The 16,174-nt window shown below is 42.2% G+C and overlaps 1 protein-coding gene across 1 annotated transcript in view; it reads right to left on the bottom strand.

Moving 5' to 3' along the window:
* Positions 1-3,546: 3,546 nt before the first annotated feature.
* EPRS1 (glutamyl-prolyl-tRNA synthetase 1) overlaps positions 3,547-16,174 on the bottom strand; it is a 52,408-nt gene continuing 39,780 nt past the window's right edge. Inside the window, 6 exon segments of the mRNA XM_070734392.1 lie at positions 3,547-3,903; positions 6,299-6,363; positions 11,629-11,707; positions 13,644-13,804; positions 14,588-14,761; positions 15,928-16,125. Of these exon segments, the coding sequence (XP_070590493.1) occupies positions 3,753-3,903; positions 6,299-6,363; positions 11,629-11,707; positions 13,644-13,804; positions 14,588-14,761; positions 15,928-16,125 (828 nt within the window). The 3' untranslated portion in view covers positions 3,547-3,752.

The following is a 16,174-nucleotide window of genomic DNA, read 5'->3' as shown; positions in this document are numbered from 1 at the left end:
CTGGATGAACATTTCTTGGCCCAGATCCTCAGGATAGCAAAAAAATCCTACTCAATGTTTAGAATCTGACAAAACTATTTAAATAAAGAATAGAATGGAATGGAATGGACGGGAAGGGAAGGGCCAAAAAACAAAACAAAAAGACAGAAACACCATTTAAAAAGAGAGAAATATCTTATTTCTCTCTTAACTGTCCCAATCTTAATTGTTTCTTATCAAAGTTTATGCAGTTATTCATATAGTTTCACACATTTACATTTCATAATTGATCTTATACAGTTCTTCTATAATTCCTCTTTAATTTATTGTTTACTAAATACCTTGTACTATAATTAGTTCATTATGCCCTTGTCTGTTAGAATGTTCTTCTATACTAAGTCACTATTTTCTCACTCATTAACATCTATATGTACTCTACCATCTCTACGAGTTCTCAAAGTTTAACATCTCTATACTACCTATTTTATTAGGTTTTCTTCCTTTTATCCAACCATTTATACCATTTGTCCCAAATTTGATAATAGTCTGTATCTTCTTTTACTTTTAATCTCATAGTTAGTCTTCTCATTTCTGCCAATTGTGTAGAACATTAGAAAAGATTCGTCCCCAGCTGTAGATTTGGGGAAGACCTTGGGGGGGAGAGATTACTGCTGTATTACTTATAGCACCAATCTCTAGAATTGGAATGGGACCTTTAGGCTCCTACCCTTAGCTGCGCCTCCAGCCTCCTGCCTCAGCCCCTATAGAGCCAGCTTTCCTCCTTTGCTGATCCTTCCCCGGCCATACTTCCTGGCCAATGGGTCTCCGACCTGTGCCTTTCGGCCTGGCCCATTGGCCAATGCACCAGTCATTCCGCCAGTGCAGCTGCATTGCCGTGACTCGCACATGCAACGGCACAAGCCTCACAGCATTCTGCCTCCAGAAGCTGTACTAGTGTGATGAACCTCGCAGCAGTGCTACCACTTGCGCATTCAACAGCACAAACCTTGCAGCGTCCTGCTGCGAGAGGCTGTGCCGGTACGACGAGCCTCACGAAGACCCATTTATGGCGGAGTTTGAGGGAGAGAAACAATATTAACCCCACTTTCTCAGCATACTACCCAAGCAACCCTCCCCTCCTGCGGAGACTTTAGGAATCCTTTGTAAGCAGAGTCACCCACTATTTTGACATGAACCGCCCCATTCTTGACTGAGGGCAAAGCTAAAGCGGGAAGAAATGGCTGTGAGGACTTACAGAAGTCAGGCAGTGGCATGACAGGTGTCAGTACGTGGGAGGCTTGCCTGTGGAATTTCTAAAGTAAATTAGTACAGGGCGCATGGGACAGTTCTTCCCTCACTCCTGCCCTAGCGTGATTTTTAAGCCTGTGCCTCCCTCCATCCCGTAGAAACAGGTGGTGGATGGGGCTAAACGAGAGCTTATTTTGGGATAGGGCTTATTTTAGGTGCAGGCATGAAAATCAGGTTACAGTTTTATTAAACACAGTTTAATAATGTTTTTTAGCACCCTTTTTATACTTAAATTTTCTGCATTTCATAATGCTTTATAGCACTCTCTGAGCAGTTCACAACGTCAGCATATTGCCTTCAACAATCTGGGTCCTCATTTTATTGACTTTTGAAGGATAGAAGATGAGTCAACCTTGAGCTGGATGGGATCAAACTCCAGGCTGTGGGGAGGAAACAGGGCCGGAAAAGGCAGAGAAGTCTCTGTGGGGCCTCTCTAGGAATCTCCTGGGAGGAAACAGGGCTGGAAAAGGCAGGGAGAAGCCTCCATGGGGCCTCTCTAGGAATCTCTTGGGAAGAAATTCCTAGAGTTCACCTGCAGCACTATATTCTACGCCACCATGACTTCCACTTCGAGCTACACTACATACTGTTGCCACCATATTATTTTTTTTTAAAGACAGTTAAGGATCTACTACTAATTGTATTTATTGTTTTTATTTTAGGCTAGTTTGAGATTTTTTTAGGGTTACTATGTTCTGCAACACATATTAATTTATGATTCAGTTGATTCTGGAAATCCAGAAAATAGTTTAATCTAGTAGTCAGATTTTGTACAAATGCAAGCAATAATGTGGACCTATCTCAAAGCAAAAATGAATGCTCTATTTTCCATCCTGTCAGATAGGATGCTAAATTAGAGCTTACAGTATCCTTCACTGCTAGCCATTATTAATGCTCTTAATTCACAGGTCCAGAAAGAGCACAGTGGATAGATTACTATTGCCATCGCTTTTTCAGAGCTTCCAAAAGTCTGAATTCAATACATGGAATGACAATAAACAGAGCAAATAGCTTTCTCTTGCATCTTTGGAAAACTTCGTGCTTGGGTCTCCATGGAGCCTATCAGTCTGGACATAACTACAGTGTGCCTTCCAAGTTCCCTCCTCCCATTTGATTTAGTTTCCCCAACCCCTTTTAGGGTCTTGTAATTAAAAGAAATTGGGAAGCTAGCAAAGTTAAGTGTCTCTCTTTTTTTCCAAGAAAATTTCTGATCCTCCCAAAGACACTTATGGAGGCCTTTAAAAAATTAATTGAAGGAAATGTTTTTAAAAATTGTATATACAGTGGTACCTCTACCTAAGAATGCCTCTACTTATGAACTTTTCTAGATAAGAACCGGTTTCCACTTACAAACCCGAGCCGCCAAAACTGTAACCAGAAAAGGCAGGGAGAAGCCTCTGTGGGGCCTCTCTAGGAATCTCCTTGGAGGAAACAGGGCCGGAAAAGGCAGAGAGAAGTCTCTGTGGGGCCTCTCTAGGAATCTCCTGGGACGAAACAGGGCCGGAAAAGGCAGAGAGAAGTCTCTGTGGGGCCTCTCTAGGAATCTCCTGGGAGGAAACAGGGCTGGAAAAGGCAGGGAGAAGCCTCCATGGGGCCTCTCTAGGAATCTCTTGGGAAGAAGCCGCCCCGAGTCCACGGAGAGGGGTGGCATACAAATCCAATAAATAAATAAATAAATAAGAAACAGCCTCCACCCTACCTGTGGTTTCCCCAATCGCACACATTATTTGCTTTTACATTGATTCCTATGGGAAAAATTGCTTCTTCTTACAAACTTTTCTACTTAAGAACTTGGTTAAGGAACGAATTAAGTTCATAAGTAGAGTTACCACTGTACCTCCCTAATTCCAATTGTAATTCTGGATATATAACATAGGATTAAGATAAAAGGATTTTTAACAGCATAGCCAACTGTAACTCACAATCACTCAATTCTTAACAGATGTTTCATATAATACCCAGCCCAATAGAAAAGTCAGATTCTCAAATTCTTACAGATGAGTAATCAGTTAGACCCACTGAATCCAGGAGTACTGTGTTCCAAAGGACAGATGCCATGATATAGAAGACATGCTTCCTGGACCTCACCAGAAGACTCTAATATAGAAGAACATGACTTGCAAATACTTAGCCCTAATGGATCTTATACTGAGCAGGAAACACCATTCTATCTTCTCAAAGCATTTTTCTACCTCTATGCCTCTATGATTGCCCATTAGACAGATAGATTTTCTTCATCAATACAAAACATAAACCAAGTAACAGATGACAATACTTATTTATTATAGAGATACTGTATACAGAAAGATTTATGCAATACTGCAAGTTGCGACGAAAGGATATGACTCTCTATGGCTTTGTTAGCTGTTATTTTAAAAAGTAACAACAAAAACCTGGGAACATCTCAGTCTTTAATTTTAAAAGTTGAGTTGAAATATAAGGAAACTATCATTTCCAACAGTAATTTAATAACTGCGTCCAAAGAGAGTGTAAAACTTTGCAGGGTTCTTCTCACAGACACATTTTGCTCCATTCTGTAGCTCACAAAGTGGTTTAAAGGGGATGCAGAGACTTTTTGCTCCCATGGATGGAGCGCCAGGTTCAATATCTTGATCTCTGAAACAGAAAGCAGGGGTTTAGTTTTTTGTTTTGTTTTTTAAAATTCTCAGCTCGTTTAATTTGGAACAGCTTATACTTGTCAGTTAGAAATTGTCAGGTATGGCCTAGTTGGTGCTTACCTTACAAAAGTTAAAACCATCTTTAAGCAAACAAATTAATTACATTCTATTAGTCTTGAAGGATGTGAGACTGCCCCTTAAATCCATCTACTGGGAGACTTCTGGGCTTCTGTGTGCAGCTTGCTGGTCACTATGACTGCACTAGATGGACTAAATGGACCAGAGGTCTAAATCCAGCAGGGATTGCTTTTGTTCACCAACACATACATCATGTCACTATTGTTTCATACAGATATATTTTTCATAAGTTAGTTGTTTACATTAGTCACACATGCAAGTTTTTACAAAATTTTCTTTATGGTTTTCAAACTGTAACACATTACAGTGATCCCCCGTTTATTGCGTCCCCGACCATTGCGAACAGGGTACTTCGCGATTTTTCAACCCGGAAGTCAAAATACCATCTACGCATGCGTGCCCTTTTTTTTTTTCTATGGGCACGCATGCGTAGATGGCAACCGGGAGATCAGCTGCTGGGCGGCTTCCCTGTGTCTTCCCCTCTTGCTGGCATCAGCGAGGAGTTTCCCCACCGCCCACGCAAACTCCTCGCTGCCGCTCGCCCGCCCTTCGCCTGCCCACGCCATTCGCTCCCCCTCTTGCTGGCGGGAGGGCGAGAAGCCCTCCCCAGCACCCGCTCGCCCGCCCTTCGCCGCTCGCCCGCCCTTCGCCCTGGTGGAGAAATTCCAGCCCCCACCTGGTCCCGCCCGATCCTCCTCCCTGAGGCAGCTCACCCTCCCATGGCCGCTTCCTCCACCCTCCATCGCAAGCCCTCGCCACCGCAGGCAACGCGCGCTGCGATCTTCAAGCCCGGCTCCTTTCGGCCCAGCATCCCGGGCCAAGCAGCTGCCTTCCGTGACTGAGCCTGGCTGGCCCGGAAGATCGTCAGGCTCAGTCAAGGAAGGCAGTCGCTTGGCCCGGGATGCTGGGCCGAGAGGAGCCGGGCTTGATCCGCTGAGCCTGGCTGGCCTGGAAGATCGTAGCGCGCGTTGGCTGCAGCGGTGGCGACATTGCTGCCGGCTTGGCTTCGCTCGCTCGCTGCTGAGGAGCCGAAGATTGGGGGGCGGGGCGGCGAGCGAAGCCAAGCCGGCAACAATGTCGCCACCGCTGCAGCCAACGCGCGCTACGATCTTCCGGGCCAGCCAGGCTCAGTCAAGGAAGGCAGTCGCTTGGCCCGGGATGCTGGGCCGAGAGGAGCCGGGCTTGATCCGCTGAGCCTGGCTGGCCTGGAAGATCGTAGCGCGCGTTGGCTGCAGCGGTGGCGACATTGCTGCCGGCTTGGCTTCGCTCGCTCGCTGCTGAGGAGCCGAAGATTGGGGGGCGGGGCGGCGAGCGAAGCCAAGCCGGCAACAATGTCGCCACCGCTGCAGCCAACGCGCGCTACGATCTTCCGGGCCAGCCAGGCTCAGTCAAGGAAGGCAGTCGCTTGGCCCGGGATGCTGGGCCGAGAGGAGCCGGGCTTGATCCGCTGAGCCTGGCTGGCCTGGAAGATCGTAGCGCGCGTTGGCTGCAGCGGTGGCGACATTGCTGCCGGCTTGGCTTCGCTCGCTCGCCGCTGAGGAGCCGAAGATTGGGGGGCGGGGCGGCGAGCGAAGCCAAGCCGGCAACAATGTCGCCACCGCTGCAGCCAACGCGCGCTACGATCTTCCGGGCCAGCCAGGCTCAGCGGATCAAGCCCGGCTCCTCTCGGCCCAGCATCCCGGGCCAAGCGACTGTCTTCCGTGACTGAGCCGGCTTGGCTTCGCTCGCTCGCTCGCCGCTGAGGAGCCAAAGATTGGGGGCGGCGCGGCTCTTTTAAAACATCGCCGCCGACATAGGGGGCTTGCTAGCACCCCCCCAAACCCGGGTTGGGGGTTCGGGGGGGTGCTAGCGAGCCCCCCATGTCGACGGCGATGTTTTAAAATAGCCGCGCCGCCCCCCAATCTTCGGCTCCTCGCTAGCGCTGCGGAAGTTTAAAACACCATCTGCACATGCGCAGATGGTGTTTTTACTTCCGCAGCGCTACTTCGCGAAAACCCGCTCGTTGCGGGGGGTCCTGGAACGGAACCCTCGCAACGAGCGGGGGATCACTGTATTGTAGCTGAAAAATATACATTCTAAAATCTCTTTCTCTTTTACTCAGCTACATAACACCTCTCTCTCTCTCTCCCTCCCTCCCTCTCCCTCCTTCCCTCCCTCCCTCTCTCTCCTTCCCTCCCTCTCTCTCTCCCTCTCCCTCCCTCTCTCTCTCTCCCTCTCTCCCTCCCTATCTCCCTCCCTCTCTCTCTCCTTCTTACCTGGCAGTTGTTTTTTTTATCCAATCCTCACATTCTATTTCTCCACAGAAAGGAATCTGCACTATCTGAAATAAGAAATCATGCATATATTTTAGAGGTCATGGAGCAAGAGTTACTTTTTAAATAAGACTTTTATTAAATTGTAATAATATCCATTGCTTTAGTGGCTCTCTATTTAGATTTGCAATACCAAAGAGCTAAAGTAACTCCAGCTATCTTAAAAGAAATCACACTGACTCTACTTGCTCATAAATTGTCTTTGTACATTCAGTACATAGACAACTGCTAAAATTTATTCAATGTTTTCTTTAAGTCTTGTAAGGCTTTAACAGGCACATTTAATGAAAGCATAAAGGCACCTCATTAGTGAAATCAGCTAAAACAACAAATTAAACCACAGAATTTTTTGGGGAAATCTGATCTTTATAATAAAAAAACCTAAACATTGTAAAGAGAAAAATGTAGGAGATCATCCTCATTTTAACAAAACCATGGAAGATATAAAGCAAAATTCCTGCTTTAATTTCTGGTTCTGTTTTCAAAAATTTGATATCATGCTATTCTAATGAAATTTCAAAATTTCCAGTGCATTTTCCAGATATGATAGGGCAACAAAGTTTTATCTTTTCTATTTAACAATGAAAAAACCACTTCTTTGCAAATATTTACAATAATTTTTAGTATTCTGATATACATTGTAGTCAGTATATTAGCCCAAAGTGAGACATTTGCTAAAATAATTTTGCCCCATTTTACAACCTTCCTTGCCACAGTTGTTAAGCAACTTGAAGTTGTTAAGATAGTAATACTGTTGTTAAGTGAATCTGGCTTTTTTACTGATTTTACTTATCAGAAGGCTGCAAAGGGTGATCACATGACCCCATGACACTTCAACCATCATAAATATGAATCAGTTGCCAAAGCACCAGAATTTTGATCATGTGATCATGGGGATAGTGCAACAGTCACAAGTGTGGAAAACAGTCATAAATCACTTTTTTCAGTGTTGTTGTAGCTTCAGACTAAATGCACTACTGTAACCCGAGGGCTGTCTGTAATTTGTAATAATTCAGTTGCATTTTGTGCAACTTATTTAAATCTTAAATGGATACAAATGGAAATTTATTCAAATTCAAAGTTCATAAAAGGTCGACCCACATCTATCAGTGCAACAGAACAGAACTAGTGCAGTGGCACCCAATCTTTTAGACATCATGGACCAGTTCCATGGAGAGAGGTTTTTCTGAGGACTGGAGGGGGCATGGTTTCATATGCTGCCTACATCCCATGGATGGGGCTTCGCTTGTTTGCATGGCCCAATTTCTAGAATGCCACGGGCCAGAGGTTTGGAGAACTAGTGGATCACACTATCCATTCTTCCCTACACTTCCTCCCAAGTCTATATTATATCTAATGAATTATAATTGAGATTGCCTTATAAATTGAAAAAATGCATACTTACATACCTACCTGCCTATCTCCATCAAGTATATTATTTATTCTAAAGCAGTGTTTCATAACTATTTTCTGTTAGGCCCCCCACCCCAGGAAGAAGTAAACATTTGGAACCCTCCAGTTCTCTGCCGAGACGATTGTTTCCAATATTCAGCACATTTTCACTGAAAAAACCTCAAACAGCTTATCAGTATGATTGGGTTGTAATGTGTTTAAGTGACGCCTTAATTTATTTGGCTGTCCGCTGCCAACATTTTTAGACACACCACAAACATACCGGTCTTTTCTCGTCTCCCACCATAGTCACTGTTCCCCGAAAGCTGCGTGCGTGCGCCCCCCAAAATACCCCCGCGTGCAACCTTTTTCACGGCCGCGCGCTCCCCATCCCACTGCCAGCCCGCGGGGGGGGAGCGGGGGCAGGGAGGCACCGGTAGCAGAAGGGAAGGGAGCCGCGGCCGCCCCTGCCTCCCCACAGTGCCTCAGGCCCCCTCGGCCTTTCGGTGCTGCCGCCCGATCTGCCCCCTCTGCTCCTCCACCGCCTCCTGCCTTTCAGCACGGCTCCTCCCGCACCCGGAACACACGCCCTCTCACCTTTGCCGAGAGCACTTTCGTCCCGGGCTCTCAGCAAGGGGGTTGCAGGAGAGGCGGGGCAGGCGTTCTCTCAGCAGAGGCCAGCGAAGGTGATATTCAATGTCGGGGGCGCACGGGCGGTTGCGCGTGCTCCCTATCCCCCTGCTAGCCCACTCGGAATATTCAAAATAAGAAAAGCCTTCGCCGGCGAAGGTTTTTCTTATTTTGAATATTCCGAGCGGGCTAGCAGGGGGATAGGGAGCACGCGCAACTGCCTGCGCGCCCCCGACATTGAATATCACCTTCGCCAGCCTCCGCTGAGAAGAACGGAGAGAGAACGAGAGTGAGTGAGAGCAACAGACAGCAAGATAGAGAGAATGTGAGAAAGAGAGAGAGAGAGAAAGGGGGGAGAGAAAGAGATAGCAAGAGAGAGAGAACAAGAGAGAGAAAGAGTGGGAGAAAGAAAACAAGAGAGAAAAAGTGAGTGAGAGAGAGAGAAAGCAAGAGAGAAAGAAAACAAGAGAGAGAAAGTGAGAAAAAGAGAGAGAAAGAGGGAGAGAGAGAGAGAGAGAAAGAAAGAGAGATGAGAGAGGAAGGAAGAGAGTGAGAGAGAGGAAGAAAGCAAGAGAGAGAGAGACAGAGAAAGCAAGAGAGAGAGAAGAGTGGAAGGAAAAGAGAGAGAAATGATAGAAAAAAGGGGAGAAAAAAGAGAAATGAGAAAATGATTGAGTCAGAGAATGACAGGAAAGAGAGAGAAACAGAGAGAGAAGTGACTCTTGATTTAAAGCATATGGTAAAAGCACTTAAATAATAACAGAGAAAAAAACGCCAGCCCTCACCTGTTTTTAATTAATAGTTATGTTTTTGGTTTTGCTGGTTGATTTAGTTTTAATAGTAATGGATTTTGGTTTTTTTAAATGATTAATTTCTTTTAATAAAAAAGAAGGGATTTTTTCCTTATTTGTTTATTTGTTTATTTATTTATTCTTCTATGCCGCCCAGTCCCAAAGGGACTGTCACTCAGACACTATACTTTTCTGCCCACACCGGAAAAAAAATAGAGGGTACATTGACCGTAGTCACAGTGAAGCCAAGCGCTACATACGCTTTGTCATATTTCCTCATCTTAGCTTTTGGGAGACTTATGTTTGTCTCATTATCTCCGTCTCTCTCCTCCATACTTTTCATCTGTGAAATATTTTTCCATGGTATCTCTTAAGGGTTTGTTATATACATTTCATATCTCCTGCTCTGTGCACTGTGTGCTATTGTTCGGAGCAAAAAAACCCTACTCCCTGCAGCCAAAAACCATGTTTCCCGGAATCACGCCCCCACCCCTGGCATTGCTCTGCACCCCCCCCAGGGGGGGCTGCCCCACTATTTAAATAACACTGTTCTAAAGGAACTTGCATTTTACATGTTATGCTAAATAGCTAAGTGGTGCCTTAGAATAAACCTACTGTAAACCAAAGAGTAAACTTTGCTTTCTATAAACCAACAGCAATATTTTACTGCAGCGACAATTATTTTATTGCTCTATCATATCAGTTCCAATAACCTCTTGTCTTTTGATATCTTTGCATGCACTTTAATTATCCTTATTTAAATCAGATAGAAATGGTTTCTTGACGTAAATAGTGTGTCCTATGAACTGAGTGCATTAATTATATCATTTTTAAATTATTTTACAATTTTTCCCATTTACAGGGTCTGATCAGACATTCAACTCTGTTTTTTTCCCCTGCTGATAAAGCAAGAAGGCAAGGGTTCCAATGGTGGGGTGACAGCATTTACCCATACAAATGTTTTGAAAAGAGAGAAGATGAAAGCAGTTGCTATTCCTATGTTATCTTTCTGATAACCACTTGGCATAGTTCACCTCCATTGCCATTCTAATAGAAGAGAAACATCTCTATATCATTGAGATGCCCAGTATTGCTGAATTAGCAGTCTGGTGAAGAAAATGCTCAACAAGAACTCACTTGAAACAAATACCCAAAATGGTTAACTGAAATAGCAATAGCATTTAGACTTATATAACGCTTCATGGTGCTTTTACAGCCCTCTCTAAGCGGTTTACAGAATCAGCATATTGTCTCCAACAATCTGGGTCCTCATTTTACCCACCTCGGAAGGATGGAAGGCTGAGTCAACCTTGAGCCAGTGATGAGATTTGAACTGCTGAACTATAGCTAGCAGTTAGCTAAAGTAGCCTGCAGTGTTGCACTCTAACTACTGCGTCACCCTGGCTCCTGTAGCTGCTGTATTAATTAAAGCTAATAGATAAATATGTTTTAAAATGAATAACTAAACAATTTGTTGGCTGCATTGCTTGTATATACTGTACACTATTCATTTATCCAGATTTATAATTGAAAGCGTCTGCAGTTCTTGAGCTACTTTATATGGATCAAACGTTCCTTATCAGGGATGCATAAGGCTTGTTGCCCTGGGACGGAAATGTTCTGAAAACTCCAGAATGCTTAGTTTTTCTTCCTTGATATAGTGATGCTCCAGGGGATGTTTTGTGATTCTCAGGGGTAAATTCTCCCAACTTGGAATAATTTTGAGATGTACTAGACATGGCATTCTAAGTTCTATTTCAGGACCAAGCCATCCTTAAAACAGTTTTGCAACACTCCAGTTCTCATTGTTTAAATAAGCAAGCCACATTCCACAACAGCGTAGTCTGGGGAAAATTTTGGGATTTGAGGAAAATGGAGCATTTGAAAAATCTCCAGAATATTCTGTTCCAGGATCAAGAAAGCTTCCAGAATCCTAGCAATTACATTTTCTTTTTTTAAAAAAAATCTCATGAATGCATATTTTACTGCGTTTACTGCTTACTGGGGTTTAAGAATGCATACCCTGTTTTGCCGAAAATAACACCCCCGAAAGTAAGACAAAGGAGAGGTTTTGTAGAATTGCCTAATATAAGGCATCCCCCAAAAGTAAGACATAGGAGATGTTTCATTTCGCAGCATTCCCGAACAGAACATATATAACATATATTTGAAGAAATTATAATTGTTGTAAATGGAAATAATAGTACATTAGTAGGATTCAGAGTTTGTCTGGTTACGCTGGTTTGTGATGACAACTACTGTACAGTATATAATAAATGTTCATTTTTTTTGTTCAGCAATAAATGTGAGTTCTTCTTCATTGAAAAAAAATAAGACATCCCCTGAAAATAAGACGTAGCACATCTATGGGAGCAAAAATTAATATAAGACTCTGTCTTATTTTCAGGGAAACAGGGTAGGAAGGGACTCATAGCCCCAGTGCAATGACAAATTATTTACCTTTCCAGAATCAAGCTCCTTCTGAAACTCTTCCATGGAATTGGCCACCACCATATGACTCTTAAGATCTTCAGCAGCTCTAAGATAAAGAAAACATTAATTCCAGTTACAGATACTCTGTGATTGAGATTCACTAGTCACTTAATGATTGTTCAAAGTTATGATGGCCTCAAAACAGGTGCTTGCATTTATGATCAGTTGCAGCATCCTTGTTATGTACTTGCAATTTGTTAATTTTTTTATTTTTTATTTTTTGCTGGTGGAAAAACCGATTCATTTAAGGACCACACAATTCACAACCATGGGATTTTGAACTTAGTACTGTGTGGTTTGCTTAATGACTGATTTAAAAATGGTCAAACAAAGATCCAGTCACACGGATGCTTTGACATGACCATAATATGACTGCAATTCCGATCATAATTGTGGTTATAAGTCGAGGAAGATCAGTAATGAAGTTGTTTAAAATATTAATTCGAGTCCTCGGAGAAGGGCGGCATACAAATCTAATAAATAAATAAATCTTTTATAATCCCCTCATATTCAAATTTTCTTAAAGTGGCTGTTAGTCTGCTGTCAGGTCAGATTTAAGGTACAGTGGTACCTCTACTTACGAACTTAATTCATTCCGTGACCAGGTTTTTAAGTAGAAAAGTCTGTAAGAAGCACCAATTTTTCCCATAGGAATCAAATAATGCATGCAATTGGGGAAACCACAGGGAGAGTGGAGGCCCTGTTTCCTCCCAAGAGATTCCCAGAGAGGAGGCTTTTCCCTGCCTTTTCCAGCCCTGTTTCCTCCTAGGAGATTCCTAGAGAGGCCTCACGGAGGATTCTCCCCACCTTTTCCGACCCTGTTTCCTCCCAAGAGATTCCTAGAGAGACCCCACGGAGGCTTTTCCCTGCCTTTTCCGGTTACAGTTTCAGAGTCTCAGGTTTGTAAGTGGAAAATGGTTCTTGAGAAGAGGCAAAACAATCTTGAACACCCGGTTCTTATCTAGAAAAATTTGTAAGTAGGTAGAGATACCACTGTACTGGAAGAGGGAGATTGTGATCCCGCTATATAGAGCGCTGGTGAGACCACATTTGGAATACTGTGTTCAGTTCTGGAGACCTCACCTACAAAAAGATATTGACAAAATTGAACGGGTCCAAAGACGGGCTACAAGAATGGTGGAAGGTCTTAAGCATAAAACGTATCAGGAAAGACTTAATGAACTCAATCTGTATAGTCTGGAGGACAGAAGGAAGAGGGGGGAAATGATCGAAACATTTAAATATGTTAAAGGGTTAAATAAGGTTCAGGAGGGAAGTGTTTTTAATAGGAAAGTGAACACAACAACAAGGGGACACAATCTGAAGTTAGTTGGGGGAAAGATCAAAAGCAACATGAGAAAATATTATTTTAGTGAAAGAGTAGTAGATTCTTGGAACAAACTTCCAGCAGACATGGTTGGTGAATCCACAGTAACTGAATTTAAACATCACTGGGATAAACATATATCCACCCTAAGATAAAAATACAGGAAATAGTATAAGGGCAGACTAGATGGACCATGAGGTCTTTTTCTGCCATCAGTCTTCTATGTTTCTATACAAAGCCTTGAACAACTAAGGGCTAAAATTCCTTAATTTTTTAAAATTAATCAGACTCTTAAGCATGCACGCCCTTCAGGGCAAGTCCTGTACTCTGGACTTGGAACTTGAAGAAGGCTGTTTTTCTGTGACCAAGAGTGTAAGATCACCATGATGGCATTTATCCAACAGGAAGATCTCCAGCTGTATGGAAAACCAAACAACATTCTACTTCTCTGGACTATGTAAATTTCAGAGGTGGCCTCACTGTTTTCTGCAAGTTAATTTTCTGCTTGGAACTGAGATGCCCTTGTTGAGTTCTTATCTTTTATTTATTACTGTAAGTTTAATTTACATGTATTTGAAATCATATAATAGGACTACAGATTGTGTTTGTATTCTTCATTCTATCACACTCCCTTTTCCCCATGCCCAAGTCTGACCTGTTATAAAGATTAAAATGAATTTCTTCCAGAACACGGCTGAGCTGGTTTACTGCTTCATTTTCAGAAAAGGTCAACTTTTCTCCTGTGTCCCTTCTCACAGCGACAAATTGATGATTCTTCATATCACGTGGTCCCACTTCAAGCCTAATTGGAACACCCTATAAGTCAAAAAGTCACAAGTAGAGTGTATTTTTTTTCTTCACGTTTTCTGGATATTATTAAGCAAAACATAATAACAAAACTGTCAGGCCGAAGCCATCATGTGGACTTAGAGATTTTGGCCTGCCACAGTAATACAGCATAAGGGGGGTTGGGAGGGGTAGAGAGCAGTCAGTGGGAAAATTACTAGACACAACCAAAGATTCCTTTCTCTAAGCCAAGGTCACCATTTGTTCTGCCTCAACTGAAGAGAAGAGGAAGTTGATAAACCCCTGCACACAGACTGGCTCTCGTGATGAACTTGTGGGTGTGGGGATGTAAGATGAACCTTAACCAAGTGGGATTGTGGGAAGTATTCAGAATCGGAATGGCTAGGGCGTAACCAACATGGTTCTGTTAATAAATCAAGCTCTAATTGAGAGAATTGGACAGGGATTTGATTTATTTCTCAGGTGCTATTTGGAGCGCTGACAAAAACACTCTCATGGGTTCCAAGCTTATATCTATTAAAATGTAACATTTTTCACAAATTATTCCTCAATTCAACAGCCAATATTAAGGAACCTGTCTACTAAGGTTAGATTAGAAAGCTTGGTTTATAGCAAAAAAAAAATCCTTTTTCCAAGACTCAGCACTACAGTAACAATTCTTGACAAATGAAAATGTTCAATATGTACTGATTTTTACATTTATTGTACATTTTTATTCCAATTTCAAATTATACAGGTTAAAAAGCCTATAATAAAGAACTAATCAGAAGAGAACAGAATTCAAATATCTACCTTAAGCTCCCAGTGGTTGAATTTCCAGCCAGGTGAATAATTCTCTCTCAAATCAGTTCGCACACGGATATTAGCAATGCACAATCTTTTACAATATTCATTGCATTTTGCCAGTAAAGCCTCCTTCTCTTCTTCCAAAAGGGAATTAGTGATACCACAAGGAATAATCACCACCTGAATAGTCATAAAATACCTCCAGTAGTTATAAAGTTATACAGAAGAAAACCTCACTAAAATGAAGCTGCTGTGCAGCTGCATGTATAAGGAGCAGTTCCTAAAGAAGCTGCATGACTCTGGAAAGTATATGCATCTGCTTCATGAAAGACCCAGATATACAATTTTATGTTTTCCAAAGATTTGCATAGTTCCATTAAGTCTTCATGTGGAGTTAGAGAGTTCACCCTGACATTAACATACTACTTGCAAGGATTATAATATACAGCTATAAAATGTGCAGGATGGATTTTTATTTTATAGTTTTTAAAGAAGATAATCCAAAAACTTTGGAAAATTACTCAAACTACCTGATTCAAAGGAAAAGGGATACAAAAATTAAAGTATGCTGTTAATGCTTTTTGGCCCATGCATTCTTTCTTCATTAATGATATCTTTTTTTCATAATTTCTACCTTTCTCGAAGAGAAAGCATTGTAAATATATAATTTATCATTCTTTATTTTCATACGTGGAATCTAGTAGATTTCTGAACAACTCTTTCTAGTACTAGAATCTTTTAAACATTTTTTTCTCATACTAATAATTGATTCTAATTTTACTTTGTATATGCACATATTTATTAAACAAGTAAACAAACAACATTGAAATATGGCAATCACACCAATTTGCTAAGAAAGGCAATAAACATCAGGATTATTTTTATATAAAATCAAAATCTCTACCTCAGCCCCCTTTTTATCTACTTGTCTATTCAAAGCCTCAGAATAGCAACACAAATAGTTGTATCTACTTGCACTTTTCCCTGCTGCCGCAGCAACACAAAAATGAAGGCACCCCACACATGGTACATGGCCTCCTTTGCCTCCTTGTGGTACCAGATAGAATGTGGTCCCTGAAGCCCTCTTTGAAAACAGCTTTCCCTAGTTAAATTTAATTGCCAATTGTTGAAGGATTGAACCCAAATCCAAGTGGCACTAAATTACGGATGTTTAGGATCCTCTAAAATTTACAAGACAAGTAACTACAGTTGAAGTAGGACTTCTGAACTAGTCAACTATGGCTTAAACCTAGTTTGTCTATATCCCCTTTTCTACAAAATGGCAAGGAAAAAAGGAAAAAGCCATCAAAGATATGCATCAAAGAGTGTGTGTGTTTTTAACTCACCTGATAACATGCCACTCTAGGTGGAAGCACCAAACCCATATTATCTCCATGAATCATGGTCATAACACCAATGGTACGGGTTGTAATGCCCCAAGAATTTTGATAAGCAAATTGTTTCTCTCCTGGTATTCTGGGATCTTCAAAGACAATCTCGAACATCTTTGAAAAATTCTGTCCCAAGTGATGAGATGTTGCTCCCTAAAAATATAAGAAAATTAAAAAGCATTCAGTAAACTTCTATGTATGA

This window comes from Erythrolamprus reginae, chromosome 1 (assembly GCF_031021105.1).
Source record: "Erythrolamprus reginae isolate rEryReg1 chromosome 1, rEryReg1.hap1, whole genome shotgun sequence".
Lineage (NCBI taxonomy): Eukaryota > Metazoa > Chordata > Lepidosauria > Squamata > Dipsadidae > Erythrolamprus > Erythrolamprus reginae.
This window is presented reverse-complemented; position numbering and strand designations above follow the sequence as displayed.